The sequence below is a fragment of the Musca autumnalis genome, unplaced genomic scaffold (genome assembly GCF_047663935.1).
Source record: "Musca autumnalis isolate F117 unplaced genomic scaffold, ASM4766393v1 scaffold_5, whole genome shotgun sequence".
NCBI lineage: Eukaryota > Metazoa > Arthropoda > Insecta > Diptera > Muscidae > Musca > Musca autumnalis.
In genome coordinates this window covers 177,957,586-177,980,629 of record NW_027412088.1, presented here as the reverse complement: position 1 = coordinate 177,980,629, position 23,044 = coordinate 177,957,586, and the positions used below count along the sequence as shown (strand labels likewise).

The 23,044-nt window shown below is 34.6% G+C and overlaps 3 protein-coding genes across 5 annotated transcripts; 2 read left to right on the top strand and 1 right to left on the bottom strand.

Annotated features, from left to right (window-relative positions):
• Positions 1-4,265: 4,265 nt before the first annotated feature.
• On the bottom strand, positions 4,266-10,180 carry POSH (SH3 domain containing ring finger posh). 3 transcript variants are annotated; one of them, XM_073955180.1, is made up of 7 exons: positions 10,107-10,180; positions 9,593-9,816; positions 9,421-9,529; positions 6,721-8,992; positions 5,827-6,009; positions 5,401-5,766; positions 4,266-5,338 (listed from the first exon to the last, which is right to left on the bottom strand). In XM_073955180.1, the coding sequence occupies exons 2-7, from the start codon at positions 9,701-9,703 to the stop codon at positions 5,164-5,166; spliced, it is 3,216 nt and encodes a 1,071-aa protein (XP_073811281.1). In that variant the 5' UTR covers positions 9,704-9,816; positions 10,107-10,180; the 3' UTR covers positions 4,266-5,163. The 3 variants fall into 3 exon arrangements, with proteins under 3 accessions (XP_073811281.1, XP_073811280.1, XP_073811282.1); XM_073955179.1 differs by having other exon boundaries at positions 9,593-9,838; positions 10,107-10,172; XM_073955181.1 differs by having other exon boundaries at positions 9,593-9,732; positions 10,107-10,172.
• Positions 10,181-12,623: 2,443 nt separating this feature from the next.
• On the top strand, positions 12,624-13,343 carry UQCR-6.4 (Ubiquinol-cytochrome c reductase 6.4 kDa subunit). The gene is made up of 2 exons (XM_073990570.1): positions 12,624-12,793; positions 13,154-13,343. The coding sequence occupies exons 1-2, from the start codon at positions 12,747-12,749 to the stop codon at positions 13,272-13,274; spliced, it is 168 nt and encodes a 55-aa protein (XP_073846671.1). The 5' UTR covers positions 12,624-12,746; the 3' UTR covers positions 13,275-13,343.
• Positions 13,344-15,314: 1,971 nt separating this feature from the next.
• Positions 15,315-17,727, top strand: LOC141386534 (ras-related protein Rab-4B-like). Its single transcript, XM_073955182.1, has 4 exons — positions 15,315-15,562; positions 15,633-15,713; positions 16,497-16,829; positions 16,886-17,727. The coding sequence occupies exons 1-4, from the start codon at positions 15,547-15,549 to the stop codon at positions 17,098-17,100; spliced, it is 645 nt and encodes a 214-aa protein (XP_073811283.1). The 5' UTR covers positions 15,315-15,546; the 3' UTR covers positions 17,101-17,727.
• Positions 17,728-23,044: the final 5,317 nt, after the last annotated feature.

The following is a 23,044-nucleotide window of genomic DNA, read 5'->3' as shown; positions in this document are numbered from 1 at the left end:
AAAAAACTTAAGATTAAAAAAAAAAAAAAATGCGACAGTTCGCAAGGAAAAGGAAATTTGTTCCTTATTTTCTTTGGATTTATTTAAACGGACTAATGAAAAATACAAATTTTCTATGTATACAAAAACTATTAATTCATGGCATGCTTAACATGAAATTAATTCAAATTACAAAGTATTTTGTTTACAGTATAAAAAATTTACAATAACACTCTCCCTAAATGTTAAACTATAAACATTATAGAAACAAAGAAACTTAAAATTAAGGGGTAGATTGTGAATAGCAACCCAACTCCAGTGGCGTTGCCCACAGCAAATTTAGTAATATTACTTTCTATTTCTGCATTAAAATTTATAATTTTTTACAACTAAATTAATAGCTGAAGGTTCAAAACACTGATATCGATTGAATTTGACAAAAATTTCCGTATTTTTACTTATTTTAATTGCATGATTTTCTTTTCTGACAACTCAACTACAGTTGAGTTGCTATCCATAATCGACCCCTAAATCTCTATAAACTGCAACTTTCCTTTCATTCGCAAAATAAACACGTACACCTTTAACATTGTCATCGTAACCAACGAATATCCCTTTCTTGCTTTTTGCATCCTATTGATTTCTTGATTGCTTCGGAATATGTGCAAAAATTTCAGTTTCAAATAATTTAAGATCTCGAATTACTACATTTGGTTTACTATTGTTCCACAATTCACATGGTGATTTATTCTTCACTGAGCTTGGTCCAGTTCTGTTTAAGACACAAACCACATGATGCACAGCTACGGGCCAAAGGACTTTATTCAATTGTTTAGCTTGTAGTAAAGTTCTTGCCAACTCAACAACAGTTCGAATTTCCCTTTCCGCAGATGCATTTTGTTCAGGTGTATAAGGAACTGATTTTTGGTGTTCTATGCCATATTTCTTGGATATCATCTGAACATTCCTATTAACGAATTCTGTTCCATTGTCTGTTCTAAACTTCCTTATAGTAATTTTCTGATTTCCGACCGTGTTGAGAAAATCCTTTATGCATTTCGAAACTTCAGATTTATTTTTAAGGAAATATACCTACTTGTGACGAGAAAAGTCATCCTTCAAAAGCACGAAATATTTGGTTCCACCTACAGATACTTGTGCCATAGGGCCACAAACATCGGCATGAATAGTTTCTCCAGGGACGCTTGCTCTATTTGCGCTTCAATAAAATTGTAGTCGATGTTGTTTACCCAAGCAACATCCTTCACATATTTCATTTGGTACATCAGAATAATTAATATTACTTGCCTTTAACAATTCCTTAACATGTGTATTGCTTTGATGAACTAGTCTTTGATGCCATAATTTTATTGGCTCCTTGACTTTAATTTGTTTTTCAGAATCTACCACAAATTTATTACCCCTGTCTTGTATTACCTTGACATTCAGCTCGAACAGGTTACCACTGCGATAAGCCAATGTCTCAATACGACCGTCTCTAATAAATTTGCAATCTTTTTTTATTTGACTCCATCTTGTATCCTTTATCCATTGCTGTTGTCACAGAAAATAAATTTACTTTCAGTGAATGAAGTGAAGTGAGAGGTGAAGTGTGTCTCAGAACATACTTAAGGATTAAGCAGTTTTTCTTCATCCTCCTAAGCCATTTCTTCTACGTCCTCCAGCAGGTGTTTTGCCGCCATTTGCTCATCAAGCACCACCGGTTGCTGATGTTGTTGATGCTGCCGTTGGAGCTGCAGGTCCTGCATCTGCTGCTGTTGCAGGTGTGTTGCCGCCATTTGCTCATCAAGCACCAACGGCAGCTGTTGTTGTTGCGGCAACAGGAGCTGTTGTTGCATTTGCAAAAGCTGCTGCTATTGGAGCTGTAGTTGCTGCCGTTGGAGCTGCAGATCCTGCAGCAATTGATCGTGCAGCTGCTGCTGTTGTTGTTGGACCTGCTGAAACGCCTGCAGCTGGCGGGTCACCTCCTCCAGGTGTTGTTGTTACTGCTGCTGCAGTGGCTCCACTAGCCATGTCCTCATCCTCATCGGATGTAAAAGTCAAATCTACGAGTTCGCCATTTGCTAATTTTGGCACCTTGTGGCGCCGTTGTCCCTCCTTCTTAATTTTTTTGTACATTTTGTACACTCGAAGTCCTCCTTTAAGGTCGTTTTATGGGACGTTTTACTTTCGTGGCCATTCCGGCACGTTTTTATTGTTGCAACGATTTGTACTATTAATCCACACACATTATTATTATTATTAAACTGTATTCAAAATAAATCATACCGTTCTCCGCCGTATTTCTTTAAAGAAAATTAAATTTGAGAAACAAAACAAATGTTGAGCGGTTGAATGATTTTTTTTTCAGATGTCTTCTTTCAAGAAATGCTGCATTCCCACATGTGGAAATAGGCAGATAGGGAAAAAAGAGCTTCGTAGGATACTAGCGGAAAATCCTAACTTTACACAAAGAGATGTAAAATATCATAACGTTATTCCACAGTGGATGCCGTTATTAGAGGGTATGCTTAGATTAGATAGAGACAGTTTGAATCATATATGCAGTGATCATTTAACGATAAATGATACTTGCGGGGGCAATAGGGTCTTCAGTTCCTCGCAACCAAGCCGGAACTTACCCTCCTTACCCCCATTGCCAGATAGACCTGTAATTGTTTCGGTGCAAATTTTACAAAATGAAAATGAGGACTTACTTGTACCTAATAATGTACAATCAAACCCCCCACAATATTATAATGCGGAAGCTATGTTGGAAAACAGGGGGGTTACTCTCTATTGCGTTGCGTTAGAAAAATGCGATGCGTAAGGAAATTAAATGCGTCTCTAATACGTTTTATTATCTCCTTTAGCCATTATTTTTGTTCCTTTTTTCCTTTCTGGCACCGCCGCAATCTGTAATACAAAATCATATATCAAAATCGTGTGTTAACGCAAATATCTTGCTCTAACAAAATGCCAAACGCAAACGCATCGCAATACAGAGTAACCCCCCAGTCCCGAAGATCATGTTGATAACGTGAATGTTCCCCAAGATGCTGCGGAAGCTATGTTGGAAAACATTCCCGAAGATCATGTTGATAACGTGAACGTTCCCCAACATTATACGGAAGTAGCTTTCGAAAACATTGAAGATAGACATATTTTCGCTGGTTGTATTAGTGGTCGATACGTAGAACCTTACTGTGAAAGACAATTAAGAGTACTTAATTCTTTCTTACTAAAGTCTAGAATATTGTATGACTCTGTGAGGGTAGAAGAAAATGCTCCCATTCCCGCAGCATCATTTCCTATTGTGACGCACAAAACATTTTCAAGGAACTTTTGCTTGAAACCATGTTCACATTCTACCAAAATGTCTATGTTCCCCTCACCTACAGCATTCAATGTTGATCCATCTCCAATTTTTATCTTTGAAGGCTCTGAAAATCTTCGGTAACTTCGATGGAATGTAACTACAAATCTACTGGAGTAGGTCCTGTGCCGCATGCTGGGCAGTTCTCAGGACGGTATTCTGACTGTTTTGAATATTTTTCCAAAGCATTGCACTTATATTCGCGGATCGACGTATAGCGTTATATGTGGTCAACAAAATTTGTTGGTCTGCACCACAAATGCTGCCGAATAGGGAACCTTGTTCCTACATCTCATCCTGTCACAGGTAGCTGTTCATGTGGTGAACAGAGTGGCCGTAGATTTAATGGCGGATATTCGCATATTCCTCGCGTGGAAAAAAGTGGTAAGATCAGTAAAATTGCAGTCCAGCCTTTCATAACTGACATCGTGAAAGGTACCTGACACCAAGGTTATTCTAGCTTGTAGTCCTAATAACGCTGTAAGCTGCTTTTGTATTTGAGCTTCGGGTTTTCCTCTATTCCGGGCTCACACCGAGGGAATTTGGGCCCTTCCAATAAAGAAAAATGCGAAGATATACATACAGCTGTGTTCAAAATAATAGGAGTGCCCATTATTTGTTCTGCATTAACAAATAACACATTGGGCAAAATGGAGAAGTATAACCATATTTTTTTGGACAATTCCATTTTGTGTATGGTCACTCATATTATTTTGAACACAGCTGTATATTTGTGCTGAGTAGACAGCCGTTGACCGAGACATTGGTGTTGTATGGTTTTGGGTTAATCCTGCCTTCGTGGGATTGAACTGCGTTTCAGATTTTGTAAGCATCTTTGGGCGGCAGGAATTATGAGCCTAATTGTAATTTTCTAACAACCACTTCCAGAAATGGTTTCCAAAAAATATGATTTAAAGTTTCATATTATTTTTTTATTTAGAACATTGCAGAGAAAATGTATTTCTTTTAATAATGGTCGGCATTAAAATTCGTATTAGTATTAATAAAACATTATTTTGTTTTTCCTTGTTAAGAGTGTTATAATTAATATAAAAAATATATTTTTGGGGGCTGGTTTTGTTTATCTAAAAACTAAAGAAAAAATACAAAAACTAAACATTTAAAAAAATTCTGTGAAGTTTATGGCAAAAAATTTCAACACAAAATTGTAAAGGTATTTACACAAGAAAAAAAAATAAAAGGGGAAAGAAAACGTGTAAAGCATTTGCATTAAGGACATCACGAGGGGCTTTAGAGGAAATAATGTGTAACATAAAGAGCACTTAATTCCAAATAAGGAAAAAAATTAAGTATGTTTACAGCTAAGGAAGCATTTTGGACTAAGGAATAATAACTATAAAAAAACTGTATTCAATATTCTTAACTAATACAAACAATTATTATTGTTGTTGTTTAAAACTGTTTTGTGTATCTAGCGATATTTTATATTCATTAGTTTAAGTTATTAACAATATTTTGTTATTATGGTTATTAAACCACAAAATTAAAAAAAAAATATTTTTTTAAGAATTATTTCTAAAAATTAGAATTAAAAGCGACCAGCGTTTTAAAAAATAAATTTCAACAAAATTCTAATATAAAGAAATGGCAGTTTGAGAAGATTTTTATGAATACAATTTAGTGTTTCTAAAAAATAAAGGGAAACATAAAACAGTTGAAGGTAAGACGGTATTGTGCGCATGATATGTGTGTGCTGTCTTTTTTGTTATGCAAAACTGTAGTTGTGAATAAAAGTTTGTGTAGAAAATGTATGTTTGATGTAAGTCTTTCTTCCTTTTTTAGAAAATTTATAAATCAGGTTCAACAAATGATGCAGGAAATAAACCAGTCTTATAAGTTCTTGAATTGGTACCCTTGTACCAACCATTTTTTTGTTTACGATAAACAAATATTATATCACCGACTTGAAGCTCCAATTCGACCTCACTATTTGGTGGATATGGTACCACACAACGGAAACGGCTAAACAAAAAACAATAAAATTTATTAAACACGACCTTGAAAAAAACCAAGTAAAAACTCACCTTTCTGTCATATTATTGGGGATGTTTGTTGTTGCACTTGCATGCACAGCAGCAGCGGCAGCCGCAGCAGAATTCATATTACATTGAGTAAGCTCAGACGAACTACATGACGGTGGTGCTGCTGGGTTAGAAACAATATTATTTACTGCAGCGGATGTTTGTAAAATATTCGAGGCATCTAAGGAATGAGATTTACGATGTATAACTGCCGTAGAAGGTGAACTACTATTCGAGGATTGTGGTTGCGGCGGTGGCGCCATTATTTGTTGATATTGTTGGGCACATTTTTTCGGCGTTATATTAGATTGCTGTTGTATGTGATTAGCATAAATACTGCGTAAGGTTGAGTCTATTGTGGGACGTGTACTGCAATGTAAAAGGGAATAAATATTAAAAATTGTTTAAAAGCCATGGGAGTTTACATACTTTTCTAGTGATGCTCTTTCTTTGGGCCCTTTTATGCGTTGAGAACTATAACCATTGTTGGGTGGCGGTGTATGTTGTTGTTGGCTATGATTAACATTGCTAGACGACTCATCTTTAGTTTCATTGAGTGGCCTACGTTCACTGGGAAAATGTTGTAATAACTGACTGGGACAGGAACCAGATCTGAAATAAAAAATTAATTTATTGATAAACACGTTTTTAAGATCGTTCAGTCCAAGAGGTCTGTTTTTTACAAAAGGGATCTCAAGAGATCTTCAGTGTAGTGAAGATTTTTATAGATGACCTCAAGACCTCTGTCCATAGAAATCTTGAAGTGGTCTTCTGTCTGTAGAATACTACAAGAGGTCTTCTGTTTTTGAAATACCTTAAGCGGTCTTCTGTCTACAGAAAAACTCACGAGGTCTCCTGTCTATAGAAGATCTCAAGTGGTCTTCCGTCTATAAAATCCACAAGAGATCATCTGTTTAAAAAAAGACCTAAAGAGGCCTATATAAAAGCTCAATAGGTGTTCCGCCTGTAGAAGACGTCAAGAGGCCTTCCGTCAATACAAGACCTCAAGATGTCTTCTGTCTGCAGCAAACCTTACGTGGTCTTCTGTCTATAGAGGACCTCAAGTGGTCTTCTGTCTATAAAACCCCTCAAGAGATCATCTGTTTATAGAAGATCTCAAGGGGTCCTCTGTCTATAGAAGACCTTAAGAGGTCTTCTGTCTATAGGAAAGTTCAAAAGGTCTTCTGTCAATAGAAGACCTCATGAGGTCTGCTGTCTTTAGAAGAATATAGAATGCCTCCTGAAGACCTCAAGTGGGTTATTTCTCTTCCAAATCCTAATACCGTCCTGATTTTATGATAAATTGCATAAAAAAATACCTACCGAACATGAACTGGTGTAAGACCGTGACCCGTGATTGATCCTTGCTGTTGTTGTTGTTGAGGTGGTGCTGAAGTAGTCATTGCATTGGGGTTATTATTAACATTAGCTGCATTGGCAGCAGCAGCATTTATTTGTGTTGTGGCCAAAGTTGAAGCAGCCACGGCCACAGCAGCTATGGCAGCACCTGGTGACTTTGATCTAGATTTGATGTGAGTTAAAAACTTTTTCAAACCCGCCGAAGCTGATGATGTAGAAGTTGACGACGATGATGATGTTGACATGCAACCTGTTGTTGTGGGCTTCTCCTTTAATGCCTCTTTATCACGTGATTCTCTTGACGAAGGAATAGTCAATGGAGTTTGTTGTTGATTATTTATGGGAGAAGGAGCATTACTTAAAGCCACATGTCTTGGTGGTAAATCTGGAGGCATGGCTTGATGAGGTGTTAAATTGGCCAAGGTGAGACGAGCATTGATATTTTCCAAATCATGACGCATTGAGGAAGAATAATTTGAAGTTATCATTTGTTGTTGCTGCTGAGTCATTTGATGGGTTGTACCACCGCTACCTCCACTAAGGGCGGCTACGTTATGGCTATTCGCATAATTTGAAGGTGGTATTAATTTCCAACTATGCATTAACTGCTGCTGATCTCTTGCCCTTAGTGGAGTTACATAATTACCAGGGAACACTCCACTAATATCTTTCCAATTCTTACCCTTAAACCAACCATCTAAACAACGTTCGGTGACCATATAAACACAACCTTTCTTCAGCTCCAATTCATCATTTTTCCTTGGTTTATAGGGGTACAAGGCTAAATAGCCCCAAGGCAATGTTGGTGGCATATTCTGTTGACATGTTTTCAAAACATTGTGACGTGGTGTCGACGATGTGGGATGTTGAGATGTTGTGGCAATCATATTTGAATTTTGTATTGATTGTGTTTTCGAGTTGAGTGGAAGATTTGTGGCATGATGTTGTTGTTCTCTAGCTGCGGTGGTTTGTCCTGTTGCTGTGGCAGATGAGCTCTGGGCCATTTCAGTTTCAAAGTCGTTGGGAACACTTAGAATTTCTGCTGAATGACGATTACTACTTTGCATAATACTTAAGGCTGTCCCACCATTGTTCAATAGGGCATTGAGAGAATGTCTCTTGTGTTTCATGTCATTGTTGCGCAAACGCACAGAAGAGCTGGCCGTATTATGATGACCATGTCCACTATGTTGGGGTGTTGTGGGCATAGATGATTGGGGACTATTGGGCATAGAATGGAAAATTGTATTTGTGGATGATGCTGTTGTCGATGAAGTGGACGCTGATGGATTGGTTGTGGTTGATGTGGGACTTGTGGTTGCTGAGGAGTTTGAGGATGATGAGCATGATAATTGGACATTCGTAGAAGTGCCAGGTTTGCTTGTATCACTGTTGGCTATGGGATTTGCTGGATTGTCAACAATGGTCGGTATAGGTGGTAAATCACGTGATTCTTGTGAAGATTGTTGCTGTGTTGAGGGTTTATGTCCTGCATTTGATGTTGTTGGCGGTGAAAAACTTTCCAACAATTGTTTGGCCAAATGATTTAGCTCAACAAAGGCTATGGGAAATATTCCAATGGCTGTTCCAATACGCCCCTCAGCCCAATTTTGATCTACTCTGCGCAGAACTTGTATTACAGTACCCTTTTTAAATGTCAAACAACCTTCTTCTTCGTTTGGACCCATTTTAAAATCATACAAAGCAATGCATTGTGCCGATGGAAGAGGTACAACAACTTGCACATAGTTAATGGGGAAGTTTCCCTCAACTCCTTTAAATTGGCCCACATACCAATTGCTATCAATTTTACGTCGTAATAGAATTAGATCGCCCTTTTTGAATTTCAGATCACTGGGTTCATTGGAATCGAAATCATATAGGGCATATGCATGAGGAACAATACAACGTCTTTGTTGATTTGATTGTGGCGGGGGCTGATGATGCAGCTGCTGCTGTTGTTGTTGCGACGCTATGTTTTGAGCAATGTTTGGTGGTAATTGTAGAAATTGCTGCTGCTGCTGCTGATGATGATGTTGATGCTGCTGTTGGATTTGTGAAACATTATTGTGCTGTCTTTGTAATGTAAGTCGTTCATCATTGCTACTAGTTGTTGTTGTAACAGATGGATCTGATAAGGGACGTTTTGATGTTTCAATCTTGTCAACTGGTGTATCATTATTACTATGATGCTGTTGTTGTTGATTTTGTTGTTTAGCGGCAGCATTTTTCATGCCTAAAAAACATACGAAAATAAAATAAAGTTATTATTACATCACATAATTAGTAAATTTTACGATAAGAACCCGACAAAGACTTATTTTCAGATTGGAATTTTGTATTGGAAAAGTAAGGCAGCCTCCCACTTTTTATACTTTTTTTGTTTACAGAATATTTTCACCACAAAAGGTATGGCATTTAAATTCCAGCAGTGGCAGTTTACGGCTATTTTTTCAGACTTCTAACTGTCATATTGGGCAGTTAGGTGCGTAGGCAAGTGTGGCTAATTTGCCAATAACATGTGGGATTTAAAAGAAACAAACAAATGCAATTCAGAACCCTACCCCATAGATATTTTATGATAATATGAATGACATTCTTATTTTCTGATATGGATTTTTAGTTGATTTTATAGTTAATTGTCGTATTATTTTTGTTACATACCCTCCAATATCCGCATAAGCAATACATTCGGCGGCAAATCATCAATTTTCGTTTCAACAAGTATACGGCATTCAGGACATCTTAGCTCCTGGCGACTTGCATAAATAACCTGCAATATAACACACACACAATTACACGCTTTGAATTTCATCATAGTCCAATACACACTCACCTCCAAACATTTTCGACAAAATGTATGTTGACACGGTAGAACTTTTGAATCCTTTAGACGATCCAAACAAACCGAGCACTCCAGAAGGTCATTTAATGTATTCTCATCCATTTTCTTGCCAACATACAATATTACATTCACTTCGCTTGCATTTAATCCATTATTATATTAACGAATGAAATGTATGAATGAAAAACCCAACTAATTTACATATTTCTACAATTCTTCGAAACAACATTCCATCAACTATGAACAAACAAGTCCAAGTTTGTGTGTGATGGTGTTGGTCGTGTTGGTTCGTTCTTTTATTCTCTTTTTGACCCCCCCTTTTAACAATTCAACAGTACCAAAAAAAAACCAACTAACACATACTATCACACACAGTATGATGCACTTTGAAATGTTTTTGGTTTTTTTTTTGTTTATTTTTAATATTTTAACTATTGCTGTTTATCATTTTCAAAATAATATTTTGGTGAAAATGATATTTTATTAATTATATTATTTTATATACATTATTCCGTGTTATCTGCGTTTCAATTGTAGTAAATGGAGCCTTGAGAGAGAACTGAGCCACACTAAATTTTTAGGGATCTATAGATTGAAAATATGTCATGCGCTAAGATATCACTACGTGGTGGATGACAAGAGGCGCAAAGACATATAAAACGCATTTTACATTTAACATGTTTATATAAAACATGCATCATTTAAGTCTGTGTTTAGACACACAAATTTATCGGGAAAGTAAATTAAGTTTTTGGGAGAGAGCGGAGAGGAAAGAGCTCCTCAATACTCTTTCCTACCCCCTATTGCCTAAAAACTGAATTTACTTTCCCGTGTGTCTAAACACGGACTAGGTTTGTCAATTCCATACAATAGCTTTGTTCCTTTACCTGCCTGAGGTTACCATTTCTTACCGTTTTTAACCTGCAAAGCGTTCCTTTACTTTAACAAGCATACAATTTATATGAGACCACTTCACCACTTTTACCATTTTTTGCCACTGTTACCATTTTTTAAAGTAAAGGGTTGTTTACACCATCTATCAATGTCGTATGAGATGTCAAATTTTCTACCTGCGAATGTTGTACACATAGTGTGACCACTATTAAAAATTTTCATCTATCAAAATGATTTGGCAACTCATATGTAAATTTTTCATTTAGGGAGCGCTCTATTTGATACGGCATTCTCGTATGTAAACATACATTTATCAGCTGTTTTCTGGCATTCTCAAAAAAATTGAAAAACAACATCTTTTAAAAAAGAAAATGGAAAGTTATGTATATTTAACTATTTAGAAAAGTAAATAAAGGGTGTTTATAATGTTATTTTCAAATCGATTGGTCGAAAGAAGCGATTGGTCGAAACATGAATGCCTCTATAACCCCAAAAACCTATTCTACCACAACAAACATGCTAGATATTCATTTTCCTTCAACCAAAATTAAAATTTGCCCAAATTTGCAACTCAACAATAAATGTAAACAATGACAAAAACAGCTGTTTTTATGTTTATAGGTTATGTCATACGAAAATAACACTTGTAGGTATGAACGCACAAATTGAAAGTTGTATGGATGACGTCAATTTTGACAAACATAGAGAATGTCGAATGGGTGAAAGAAATTACAGCTCATATGACATTGATATATGGTGTAAACAGCCCTTAAAGGAACATAACAATTATCTGTCAAAAAAATGACGTAAACTCCCAAAACACCTGTTTTAAGTGCAAGTGTAAAATGCGGTTTAGCTTCGTTCCAGTACTTTTTTAATGACAAAAGTTTCAAAAGAGCAAACTGTCGAAATGAGTGCAACATAGTCGATGGTCAGACTAGCAAGGATTCTTGAAACCAATTTCGTTAAAGTTTCTTTTCAAGTTTCGTTAGTGTCCACACACGTTAACGTGAAATTTAAGATTTTTGCGTGTCTTCTTTATTTTACCATTCGCGTTTGTTGTGTTTCTCTTACTAATAAAAACAAAACAAACTTAAATAAACTAAAAAACAACACAAAATAATTAACATTAATAATTAAATTAATATTAATAGTTAAATTTTCACTATTTCATTAATTAAATGTTTTTTATTAATTCTTTTTATGCTTGTTTTGTTGTTAACGTTTGCTTGAGAAAATAAAAATGAGAGAAAATGGAAGAAAAGACCTTGCAACGAATAAGAAGAAGAGGCAACACAACAAACACAGAAAACCATGTACATGGGTTTCACTACTTCATACCCCTCGCCTATAAACTTGACGTCGCCATGTTGAAATCGTGCTAGTCTGACCATCGACATACACATTTTTTTCAAAAATGTACGGGAACGGAAAAATGGCAGAAACGTCAAAAAATCTGGAACAAATGTCAAAGTCGGGGTGTCAGCCAATCAGAAACCGGCAAACATGTGGCACATTTTGGCTCGCTCAAATTTGTCGTGTGAAAAGTTTTTAAGGAGAAAGCTATTCAGCTCCATTGTTGTTCAAAGAGAAGCGAACATTTTGCAACTTTTTTGGTGTCCGGGAATGCATTTTGGGGAAAAATGTTCAAAATGTGTTAAATGTTTAAAAACTTTTTAGTTCTGGAACGAAGCTATTGTTAAATCTACTATTATAGTACGTTTATATATAACCGGATTTAACAAACCCACTGGGTTTCAAGTGTCAATTCCTTTGCGATTACGTCAAATAAATCCTCATTAAGAAGGTTAACCCTACAAAAGCCTATAATATAAACATGGCCTTAGAGTCGTGTACGGTTATCTTTGCGAAACCTTTGGCCTGTTCCCGTCCTTTATAAAGTGGTAAAAGTCGTAAACGATTTTCATATAAATTTTGTGTACGGGAACGCAAAAAAATTGTAAAAACTTTTTAGTTCTCGAACAGAGCTCTTGTTGACTATAGGGTTTATCAATATACATCTTGTTACACCCTATTGTATAACGCAACGCGTTAAACGTAAAAAAATATACCTTACGCTTACGTTGTAATTTAACTTACCACGGAAAGACAGTTGTCACTATTACGTTGGTGCTATCATCTTGCCGTGAATGTTGTGTCAATTCCATATTCTGGGTTATTTGAAGAAGAGGCCGAACTTCATAGAAAAATATCCAAATAGCAAATATTAACTAAATAAAAACTATACAATATGAGAGTTCCATTTGGCAAGAAACACGCTGAAATCGCCACATCATTGTAAGTAAAAGAAATGTGCAAAAATATAATGCAAAGATTGTGAAAAGTGATAACTTTTGATAAGTTGCATAACAAGCATTATTGTTGGTGCTTTTATAGACCCCACAGTACACTTGGAAAAATTGGAAGCAAGTCCGGAATAAGGTATCCAATGAATTGTTTTGAAAATTAACGCAAAACATGCTAGAGGAGCCTTATAGTTGGACTTGAGCCAGTAACTGTTTTCTTTTGCTTATGCACTTGGAAAGTGCAGACAGTCTGATCGGGATCTATCTCTGATTGTTTAGTAGCAAGAACGATCCTTGAAAACTGACTTGTTCCTTGGTTTTTATTTACTAACATATTCCTTTTTCTTTGCAGCGTTGGCTCAGCTGTCGGCTTCGGCGGTGCCGCCACTTTGGGTCTCTTGTACTTCACTGACTGGAAGTTGGTATTGCAATATGTTCCATTCTATGGTTCAAAATTCGAGAAATCCGAATAAATGTGTTCTTTTGACTTTCTAGTTTTTAATTTATGCTATTAATATGCAATAAATTTAATTCAACATAAACATTTAGTGTTTTCTACCTATGAAGAAGGGGGTTTATTAAGCTTGAGACAGCGAAAAAAACATGCAAACTCATAATACCCTACATTCCAAACATCAATTTAGAGGAAGTATTGAAGCATTCAAAGAAAGTTTTTGACGCTTTAAAGGCCTTCACTCACCTATCAGTCATGCTGTCGGGCCGATGAACCCTTTTTGTATGTCTGTGCATGACATAGCAAAGCTTTCAGTCAATTCTTGAAATTTTCCTCCAAAAATGAATAAATTTTACGGGTATGTTCTGAGACACACTTCACTCCACAATCCCCAAGAAATTCGCATAAAATAGGAGTAAATGGGGCGAACAAAATGATTGAGGCGTAAAGTGAGAGGTGAAGTGTGTCTCAGAACATACCCGTTAAATTTTTCTTCGTTCCTTCCTTCACAAACATTAGGTCTGTACGATAACTTCGCAAGTAAAAAGTACTTAGCAAGTTCTCAGTAACATCTCTCCACTAATTTTACTCTCTCGAAGCTAAAAATATGCAGAATGTTATCGAACAACAATTTGCAAAAAAAAACTTGCAAGAAGTCAGCGATTTGACAAACAATAAGTTTGGCGGATAAGATTTAATTTAACAATCAAAGCTTGTTTACGAAAATTATTTGATTATTCATTGCTACAAAAATAATTCACTTTCCATATCATAAATTAAGGAAAATTTTGCTTGCAAAAACTTGTAAGTTCTCAGTAACAAAAGTGTCCAAAACTCTCCAAATTCGCTCTCTTTTACTTTACATGTTTGTTATCGAACAGCATTTTGTAAAAGTTTGTACAAGTTTGTACAAACTTTTGGGTTATCGTACAGACCTACGGTCTGTTCCACAACTGCAAGAATCTACTAATTTGTACTATTTTCTTCGATAACATAAAGGCAAAATTTCGAGTAGCTATGGCATAAAGAAGAAAATATTGGTTGTACCGATGATATTTTTGAAAATTTTATATTAATTCTTACCTATTTTATAATATGTTGATAATATACATATGAGTAGTTATGATGTAAAGGAGGCAAATTATAATCAATTGCTCTGTTCCAGAACCTGCAAAAAGCTACTATTTTTTACTACGATAAAATTTTTTCCTTTGTGTTATCGAAAAAATATTTAAAAATATTAGATTTTTGCAGTACTGGAACACACCAAATGCAATCATTTTTTTAAATTTTTTATGTATAAGCTCTGTTCCAGAACTAAAAAGTTTTTACAAGCTTTACCACTTTTACACATTTTGCGTTCCCGTACGCAAAATTTATATGAAAATCGTTTACGACTTTTACAACTTTTACGACTTTTACCACTTTATAAAGTACGGGAACAGGCCAATAGTTTGTAATATGCTGTTTATATTAGAGCTTTTTGCAGGGTTAACCTTCTTTGAGAGGATTTGTTTGAAATATAAGCAATGGAATTGACATTTAAAACCCAGTCGGTTTGTTAAATCCGGTTATATATAAACGGGGAATAAGAACAATAATGTTTTATATTTTATTTATAGAGTAGCTATGAAGTAAGGTGGAATCTTTGTAATTATATCTGAATTGGCCATTGAATTAACCATATGGCTTCGATATAAATTGTTATCGTAGTAAAAATTAGTAGATTCTTGCAGGTTCTGGAACAGAACACTATATTTAAATTTTTCATCAAAAGTCGAAAATTACAAAAAAGTCAATTTTTTGAATAGCTTGGGTTTTAGGCCAATTGCGTGGAAATGCGTAGGTCAAATGGAGCGTTTTAAGTGTGAAATCACAGATAACAGACAATACTATAACAAAATGCAAAAAACCACAAACTATTCGAAAAAACCAGAGTTTTACGTAAATTTTTGCAACCATTTGAGTTAATATATTCCTCTATGTTTAAAAAATCGCTTTTGTGGTGATTTTCTTCCGATTGTTTCGATCTGCAGATCCATCTGGGACACTCATCGTTACAATCGATAGTAGTACTATCAACTGGACAATGACACAAGAAAACAAACTATCGATTATGTCATCGATTGTTTGCCACCTCTAATAGTATGAACAACTAAAAAATTGTTTTGTGTGTTAAATAAAACGAAGTTGTTATTTTTAATTATTAACATTAAACGTTCTCATTAATAATTTGAGACGATCTAATATAGAGCCGACAATTAAAACGAATAACTTAGACAAAATAAGACATGTCCGAAACATACGGTAAAATTGATTTTGTCCACTTTCTTTTGCAGCTTTTATGGATTTTTTCGCTTTGTTTTTATTGTTTCAGATTACTTGTTTAAATTTTTGATCATTGGAAGTGCTGGCAGTGGGAAAAGTTGTCTTCTACATCATTTTATTGAAAATAAATGTAAGTTTGTTGTGAAATTTAATCACTTGACCTTCTTGGTATGTGCATTGTTTGTATTTTTGTTGGTAGAGAAATTGCGTTTTGTTTTTTTATGAGAAAAAAATGAAGTTGTTGCGGAAGACACATATGAGTAGCAGAGGGAAACGGGTTCACTGTTAAAAAATGAAAACATGTTAATTTGTATTTGGTGTACTTCAGCTATGACAAAGTGAAAATGTTGCTTAAGTTGAATAATAAAATAATATGGATTTTGCTCTATGGTGATATCCAATATAACGTTATACTCCCATTAAGGCACTCCTTGTAGTATGAGTCACAGTATTTTGATCTTAGACCCGCGAACTATGCCAAACGTTCCGATTTGCAAAATTTTTACTTGGGGTTTTAGTAAATTTTAGACAAAAATCTATATCGATATAAGGAAAAAGAATATTAAACTGTAAGATGCACACTAATACATATGACATAAATCTGCCCAAGTAGATGTTGTTGGAACCCGGCGATAAACCGTAGGTTCCATATCATTGAGTTAATATTAATCGGGTGCATTCGTTGATATGTAAGAAGCCTCCCTTGCCCTTCTGCGATTGTATCACTTTTAAATTAACTGTGCCCAATAAATACACCAAAATACCAAATGGCAAATCTCATTTCTCAGTTTTGAGGATCAGGATCATTTTTCATATAATTTTTGGCTATAGTACTTATTTACTTATTTCCTACCATTCATATTTATATTCTTTATCATCCAACTATATTAACCGTCTATTTTCTTTCATATAGTCAAAGACGATAGCTCACACACAATTGGTGTGGAATTTGGATCGCGTATTGTTAATGTCGGTGGAAAATCAGTGAAATTACAAATATGGGATACTGCTGGTCAGGAACGTTTTCGTTCAGTTACACGATCGTATTATCGTGGAGCTGCTGGAGCTCTGTTAGTATACGATACAACATCACGGGATTCATTTAATGCCCTTACCAATTGGTTAAATGATGCCAGGACATTGGCCAGTCCCAACATTGTGATTTTGTTGGTGGGCAATAAAAAAGATTTGGAAGAAGCCAGGGACATAACATTTTTGGAGGCAAGCACATTTGCCCAGGAAAATGGTAAGAATTCAGAGATCTTTCTAAAAGGCCAATATTTACTTATTTTTATTTTCTAGAGTTAATATTTCTCGAAACAAGTGCAAAAACCGGTGAAAATGTGGAGGAAGCCTTTTTGAAATGTTCAAAAACCATTTTGGCAAAAATCGAAACAGGTGAATTGGATCCCGAACGCATTGGCAGCGGCATACAATATGGTGGAGCAGCTCTGCGAAATCTCCAACAGACTCGCCAGCGTAGCATTAATAAACCCGATTGTGGTTGTCGTGTTTAAATGTTTTGCATTACGAATCTTCTTTGTTGTACACGGTAAATTGTGTTAAAAACGAACGAATTATTTGTATATTCAAAATAAGGTTAAATTCAAACATATTTACACGCGATAAAAATGTTGTGTGCATTGTCTTTTTTGTAAATTTAAGCCCAAATCTCTACATGTCCTTTATGGTATTCATTCCAGTCAAAACCAACAAAACAAGGTCCCAGCTGCCTTATCCTACATTTCAAAATCTCAAAAATAATGGTTGTTTTTTTTTTCTTTTTTACTCTTTTTTTCAATATTTTTATATACACATTTTATTTAATTTATTTTATATAGGTACCACCTGTTATTTGTTTTTTTTGTTTTTTTTTTCTTGTGTAACAATATTTCTCAAAGATCAAACCAATTGGCGGCCAGAAGTATAGATGAAATGAACAAAATAATTTTATGATATATACATATACTTTTTTTCTTACAATTTTAGCATTTCTATTTGTAAATATAAGACCAATAAAAAAATAGAAAGCATTATATCTAAAGAAATCGTTGTAGTCAGTAGTATCCACAAAAAACATATATAGTATATTTACAGCATTAATAAAGAAAGGTGAATGTATTAATGTTGTCATTAATATGAAATCTTGTGTTTGTTATAACTAAGAGGCCAACAAATAAAAAATTACATGTGATGATTTTACAAACGTCTAGTAAAACCACTTATCCTAACCCATAAAAGATGGAACAATAGTTAATAAAGACATTAATAAATAAGACTGTTCCAGTACAAGAGTCTACTAATTTTTACTATTTTTTCGTTAACATAAAGAAAAAAATCTTAGTAAAAAGTAGTAGCTTCTTGTAGGCTCTGGAACAGAGCATATATCTGTTACCCATAGGAGTTGTAACAATTCTAATGAAGACATGAATGTAGCATCCTCACTGTATGATGTACTTGCTCTGTTCCAGAACCTGCCAGAAGCTACTATTTTTTACTACGATAACATTTTTTCCTTTATGTTATCGGGAAAAATAGTAAAAATTAGTAGATTCTTGCAGTACTGGAACAGACCAACTATGTTTCAAATAATATGGAATTGGAGCGGTAATAGACATTGAACCATGTAGTGTTCCCCATGATAATGTAGAAGAAGGTTTGGAGGATCATAATAGCTTCCATGGTACAATAAAAAGAGGTAACCTTGTGCAATCATATGTTTACAATTTTTTCAAAAATATATATTTGACAACATCTCATTGTCAAAAATGATTGCATTTTTTATATATACCTAATTGTAAATCAATATATCGTCACCATAAATGCCGGAAGACGTAACCGACATGAAAATCGAAATTCGTTTTTTGGTGGAATCTGATACATTAAGCTAAAATACATGCTCTGGCAAAATTTCAAAGTTCTGCGTTCAAAAATAGCGGTCCTATTCACGAAATGCCAAAAGACGTAACAGCATACTGTAATTTTCATAAAACACAAAAGGCGTAATCCACACTATTTGAAAATTAAACAGCAGTACAAACAATTTAGTCTTTGATTTTTGCAGCAATTATAATGCCAGAGGGAGGGTATATTGAGCTGATTACGGAAATGTATAATTTCCTTTGGGGCGGATCCGGTTATCCGGTTATTTGATCCGAAAGCCCGGATTAAAAAACCGGGTTAGACCCTGTTCTACTGAACCTATTACTACAAAGCGGGTGTCGCTTGGAAGCTTATAGAAAGACTATCACATGGCGTGGTTATTTTAACGGGTTCGACACTTTTACGGCTTATTTCCCTATATGTTTAGTTTGACTCTCCGATGACGATAACTCATGACTGGTGATTCCGTTTTAAAAATTATAAAGACCATTCTTGTTGCTAATTTTTACATCTACAACTTTTACTTTAGGCGGTTTTTGTAACTCGAATAACTTTTTGCACCAAAATTCAGATTTGTGGGAATTTTGGATATTTTCCCCTTATACGCAGGTCATAGGCAAAACCCAGATTTGGTAAAATGTCGAAAGTTTTAATAAAAAAGTGATTGAAGTGTCTAATTGAAGATGATGTCAGAAGACCGACCTATGCCATGATTTAGATAAACCTCCCAAGAACAACAAAAAAGTAAGTGGTTATTTTGAAGACAAATGGCAACAAAAAGTGATGCACGTGACAAGTCTTATGAGACGTTGACCCGAAAACGTGTATATGCTCAAATTTTTCGTCGGTCTAAAACAAAGATGTTTTTTTTAAAGACAACTACAATTATAGTGTAAGTTTGCCGAAAAATGTTCTTATCAACCCGTGGTATAACATATATAATGGCTTGAGATTGGATAAACTCAACTGATTTTAATGATATTCAAACAGGTCTAGAGAAAAACGCAACTTTTCTGTATTGTTTACTTAAGAAAATAGACAGGAGATCCAATAAACTGCAAACATTAGCGTTTGATCCGGAGATTTTGGGGCAATGGGTCCTCCTTAGGTATACGCAAAGGGGCTAAAAGTTTCAAAAAAGAAACTTCAGCACCTGCTAGACTTAAAACACATAATTCCAAGTGATTGTCATTACATTTATGGCAACATTCCTTATGAGAATTAAAAGTTACATTTAAATTGTTACGCATCACTTAATATATATTAACTATATTTTGTCGATAAATTACTTAAATACCACAATAAATATAATATTCTGGATCTGATGTTTTAAATATCGTCTAATTCACTTGATATTATAAGTAATTGCAGTGCTGGTTGGAATAGACGGTTCACCTAATTGTGATCCACTGAAATATCACCGTTAAGATTGGGAATTGAACCTAACACTGTCAGATTGCTAGTTTAAAGTTCGCTTAGCCGGCTTAGCTTAAACTAGTTCTAATTTAATTAAAATTGTTCATTTATACTACTTTTTTCAAATGTATACTCAATAAATTGTGGGTTACGTCATTTGACATTTCAGAAAAATACAATACCAAAAGACGTAACCCACACAGCTTCTAACATTCTGGAAAAAAATTAAAATTTTTTCTAAAAATATGTTTCTTCTCTGTCTTAAAATACGATACTAAAAATTTTCGATATTTTATAACACCGTTTTCATTTTATAACGTTTTTTGCTTCTCCTGTAAAGTTTTATTTTTGTGGGTTACGTCTTCCGGCATTTATTGTGACGATATGTAGCTCTGTTCCTTTACGTGCAAGAATCTTCAAGTTTTACAACTTTTTACTCGAAAAGCGTTCCTGTACTTCACACACCATATAATTCATATGGAAGTAGATTACAACTTTTGCTACTTTTGCCAGTTTTACAATTTTCAAAAGTAAAGGAACATACCATATATGTATGTGTGTATTAGTACGTTTATATATAAGCGGATTTAACAAACCCACTGGGTTTTAAATTACATATACGTCAAACAAATCCTCATAAAGGAGGTTAACCCTGCAAAAGGCTGTTAACACAAAAAGCCAGCAAAAGAGAGCGAATCGTGAGAGACATTTTGACAGTTCTTTCACTGAGAGTTTGCAAATTCTTGCTGGACAAATTTCTTCTAGCAACCACTAGCAATTCTTCTTCTTCCTGAAAACAGTCAATCATCTGTTTTTAGTTTTTTTGTTGATTTATGTTTGTGAAAATTAAAAACTATTTTATTGTGGAAATAACATAGTCTAATTGTATTGTAAAGTGGAAAAATACTTCTTTTGTTTCATTTTCTTTTTTACTTTTAAAAAAATACAACGTGTTGGCTTCATTTATTGGCGGACAAATTGTTCTGTTTTGGCAAGCCAGCTGATTGCTTGCTGGTTTTTGCTGGGAAGGTGTCTGTTTACTTTTTACAATTTTCTAGCAAAAGAGAATAAAAACCCCTTACTCCCTGAGAAAGTTCTTGCTGGACTATTCATGCTGGGAAAGTAACCAGACAATAAGATAATAAGTCTGTCTCCCGACATTCTCTCCGAAATCGAAACGAATTCCCCTACGAAAAATCGTATAGAAATCGGAACGAAATCTGAACGATTTTGCTTCCGAAATTGTTCAGATGTGTCGGACATCCGACATTGGGTTTGCTAAGGCTGCATTCAGACCATCTGCTTTTTCACATGTATGACATCAGCTGTTCTGTATATTAGTATACCCAAAGTGACAACATACATGTGAAAAAAAAACAGATGGTCTGATGGCCGCCTTACAGAAAATACGAGAGATGGGAGTCCGAAATTACAGATGATGTTACCTTTAAGTCTGTCTATTTGTACCAACTTGTACCAATTGTTGCTGGAAGTCGTCTGTTAACGCAAAAAGTCAGCAAATGAGAGCAATTCGAGAGAGACATTTTGACAGTTCTTTCACTCAGAGCTTACAAATTGTGGAAATAGCAAGCCTAATTGTATTGCTTTTTTGGAGAACAAAGTTACCGACAAAATTCGGTAACATTAAAACGCAAAATTATGAATGAAAAGTTCAAATAAAAGATGACATCACTGTTGCTATCGGTCATGGTACAATTACAAAGGTAGATGCCTCTGCCCAGCTGATCGAATCTAAAACGTCAAAAAACTAGGAATTCGCCATGAAAAATCAAAACAAAAAACCATATGATTCGGTAAGTAAGAGATGGCATGTGTTCATTTTATAGACAAACACAAGCGATAAAAAGAGACAACAAGAGACCATTTGGTGAAAATTTTGACAGTTTACATTACAAAAAAAGTTGCTTTGTTGTAGAAATTCGCCGATGCATCTACCTTCTAATTGTACCATGCTATCGGTAGAACTTTACGACTACTTTTTATTGGTCGCTAACTTATCGAATAACATCGTCTATTACCGAAATTATAAGCATTTCAATTTTACCGACATTTGTCGTTAACTCAAAAAATGAGTTAGAGAATCGCACTACAGAACTAAAAAGTTTTTACACATTTTGCACATTTTTTTTCCCCAAAATGCGTTCCCATAGACCAAAAATGTTCACTTTTCTTTGGACAAAAATGGCGCTGAATAGTTTAGGTGTTTTTCGTTCGCAATCATTTTCTTTACTGAAACAGGCCATTAAACACTATCATTGAGCTAAATATGAATTGGGGTGCACTCATTGATATGAGAGAAGTCTCCCTTGTCCCGTATGGGATGTTGTGGAACAATGTTGTTTGTATGCAGTTGTTTTGACGTTTCTGCCATTTTTCCCGTACATTTTGGAAAAAAATTGTATGTTGGGCTCAATTTCGGCAGTTTGCTCTTTTGACACTTTTATCATTAAAAAAAGTACTGGAACGAAGATAATGAAATAGAATAATGCCTTGTTCAGACTAACGGTGTTTCGCCCTCTATTCGTTGTTCGACCCCAAATTACGATGTAATTACTTCATTTCCCATACAAAATATGGAGAACGAACAACGATATGTGTACATTGTTCAATTTAAATTACTCTCAGAACGACGATAAAATATGTCCCATCTCTAACAAATGAGAGAATTTATCGAAATAAGTTAATTATGACAGGAAAAATACAAAATTTAAAAATTTATTAAAAACCCAAACATTTTTAGAAAAACTGCAAAATATGAATGAAAAGTAAACGGTTTAACGACTAGTATACATTCAAATCATAGCAAATTTTGTCTTCTCTTTCATTGCATTTACATTTTTTGTCCATCGTTTCAAATTCGCGTACAAATTTAGAAACAAAAATCAAATGCCTGCCGGAAAGTCTGTATACCAAAAAGTTATTTTGACAGGTCTCTCTCTTGTTAATTTTTAAAATAGAAAAATTTGAAAATATGCTGAAAACACCAAAATTGTGAGAAAAAATAGAAAACATGAATGAAAATAATATTATTTAATATTAAATAGGTATCTGAAAGAAGGACAAATATTTTTCCAGTTCATATCAATTAATTTTACTCGTCTTTTAACTGAAACTTTCTTTAAAATCTGTAAATAAAAAGTA

Excerpts from the sequence above, each read along its gene's own strand:
- POSH (XM_073955180.1), bottom strand. The coding sequence starts at position 9,703 with ATGGATGAGAATACATTAAATGACCTTCTGGAGTGCTCGGTTTGTTTG. Across the intron at positions 9,530-9,592 it reads TTTGTCGAAAATGTTTGGAG|GTTATTTATGCAAGTCGCCA; the intron begins GTGAGTGTGTAT and ends GTTATATTGCAG. Across the intron at positions 5,339-5,400 it reads CCCAATAATATGACAGAAAG|CCGTTTCCGTTGTGTGGTAC; the intron begins GTGAGTTTTTAC and ends TTTTTTGTTTAG.
- UQCR-6.4 (XM_073990570.1), top strand. The coding sequence starts at position 12,747 with ATGAGAGTTCCATTTGGCAAGAAACACGCTGAAATCGCCACATCATT. Across the intron at positions 12,794-13,153 it reads GCTGAAATCGCCACATCATT|CGTTGGCTCAGCTGTCGGCT; the intron begins GTAAGTAAAAGA and ends TTTTCTTTGCAG.
- LOC141386534 (XM_073955182.1), top strand. Across the intron at positions 15,714-16,496 it reads TCATTTTATTGAAAATAAAT|TCAAAGACGATAGCTCACAC; the intron begins GTAAGTTTGTTG and ends TCTTTCATATAG. Across the intron at positions 16,830-16,885 it reads CACATTTGCCCAGGAAAATG|AGTTAATATTTCTCGAAACA; the intron begins GTAAGAATTCAG and ends TTTATTTTCTAG.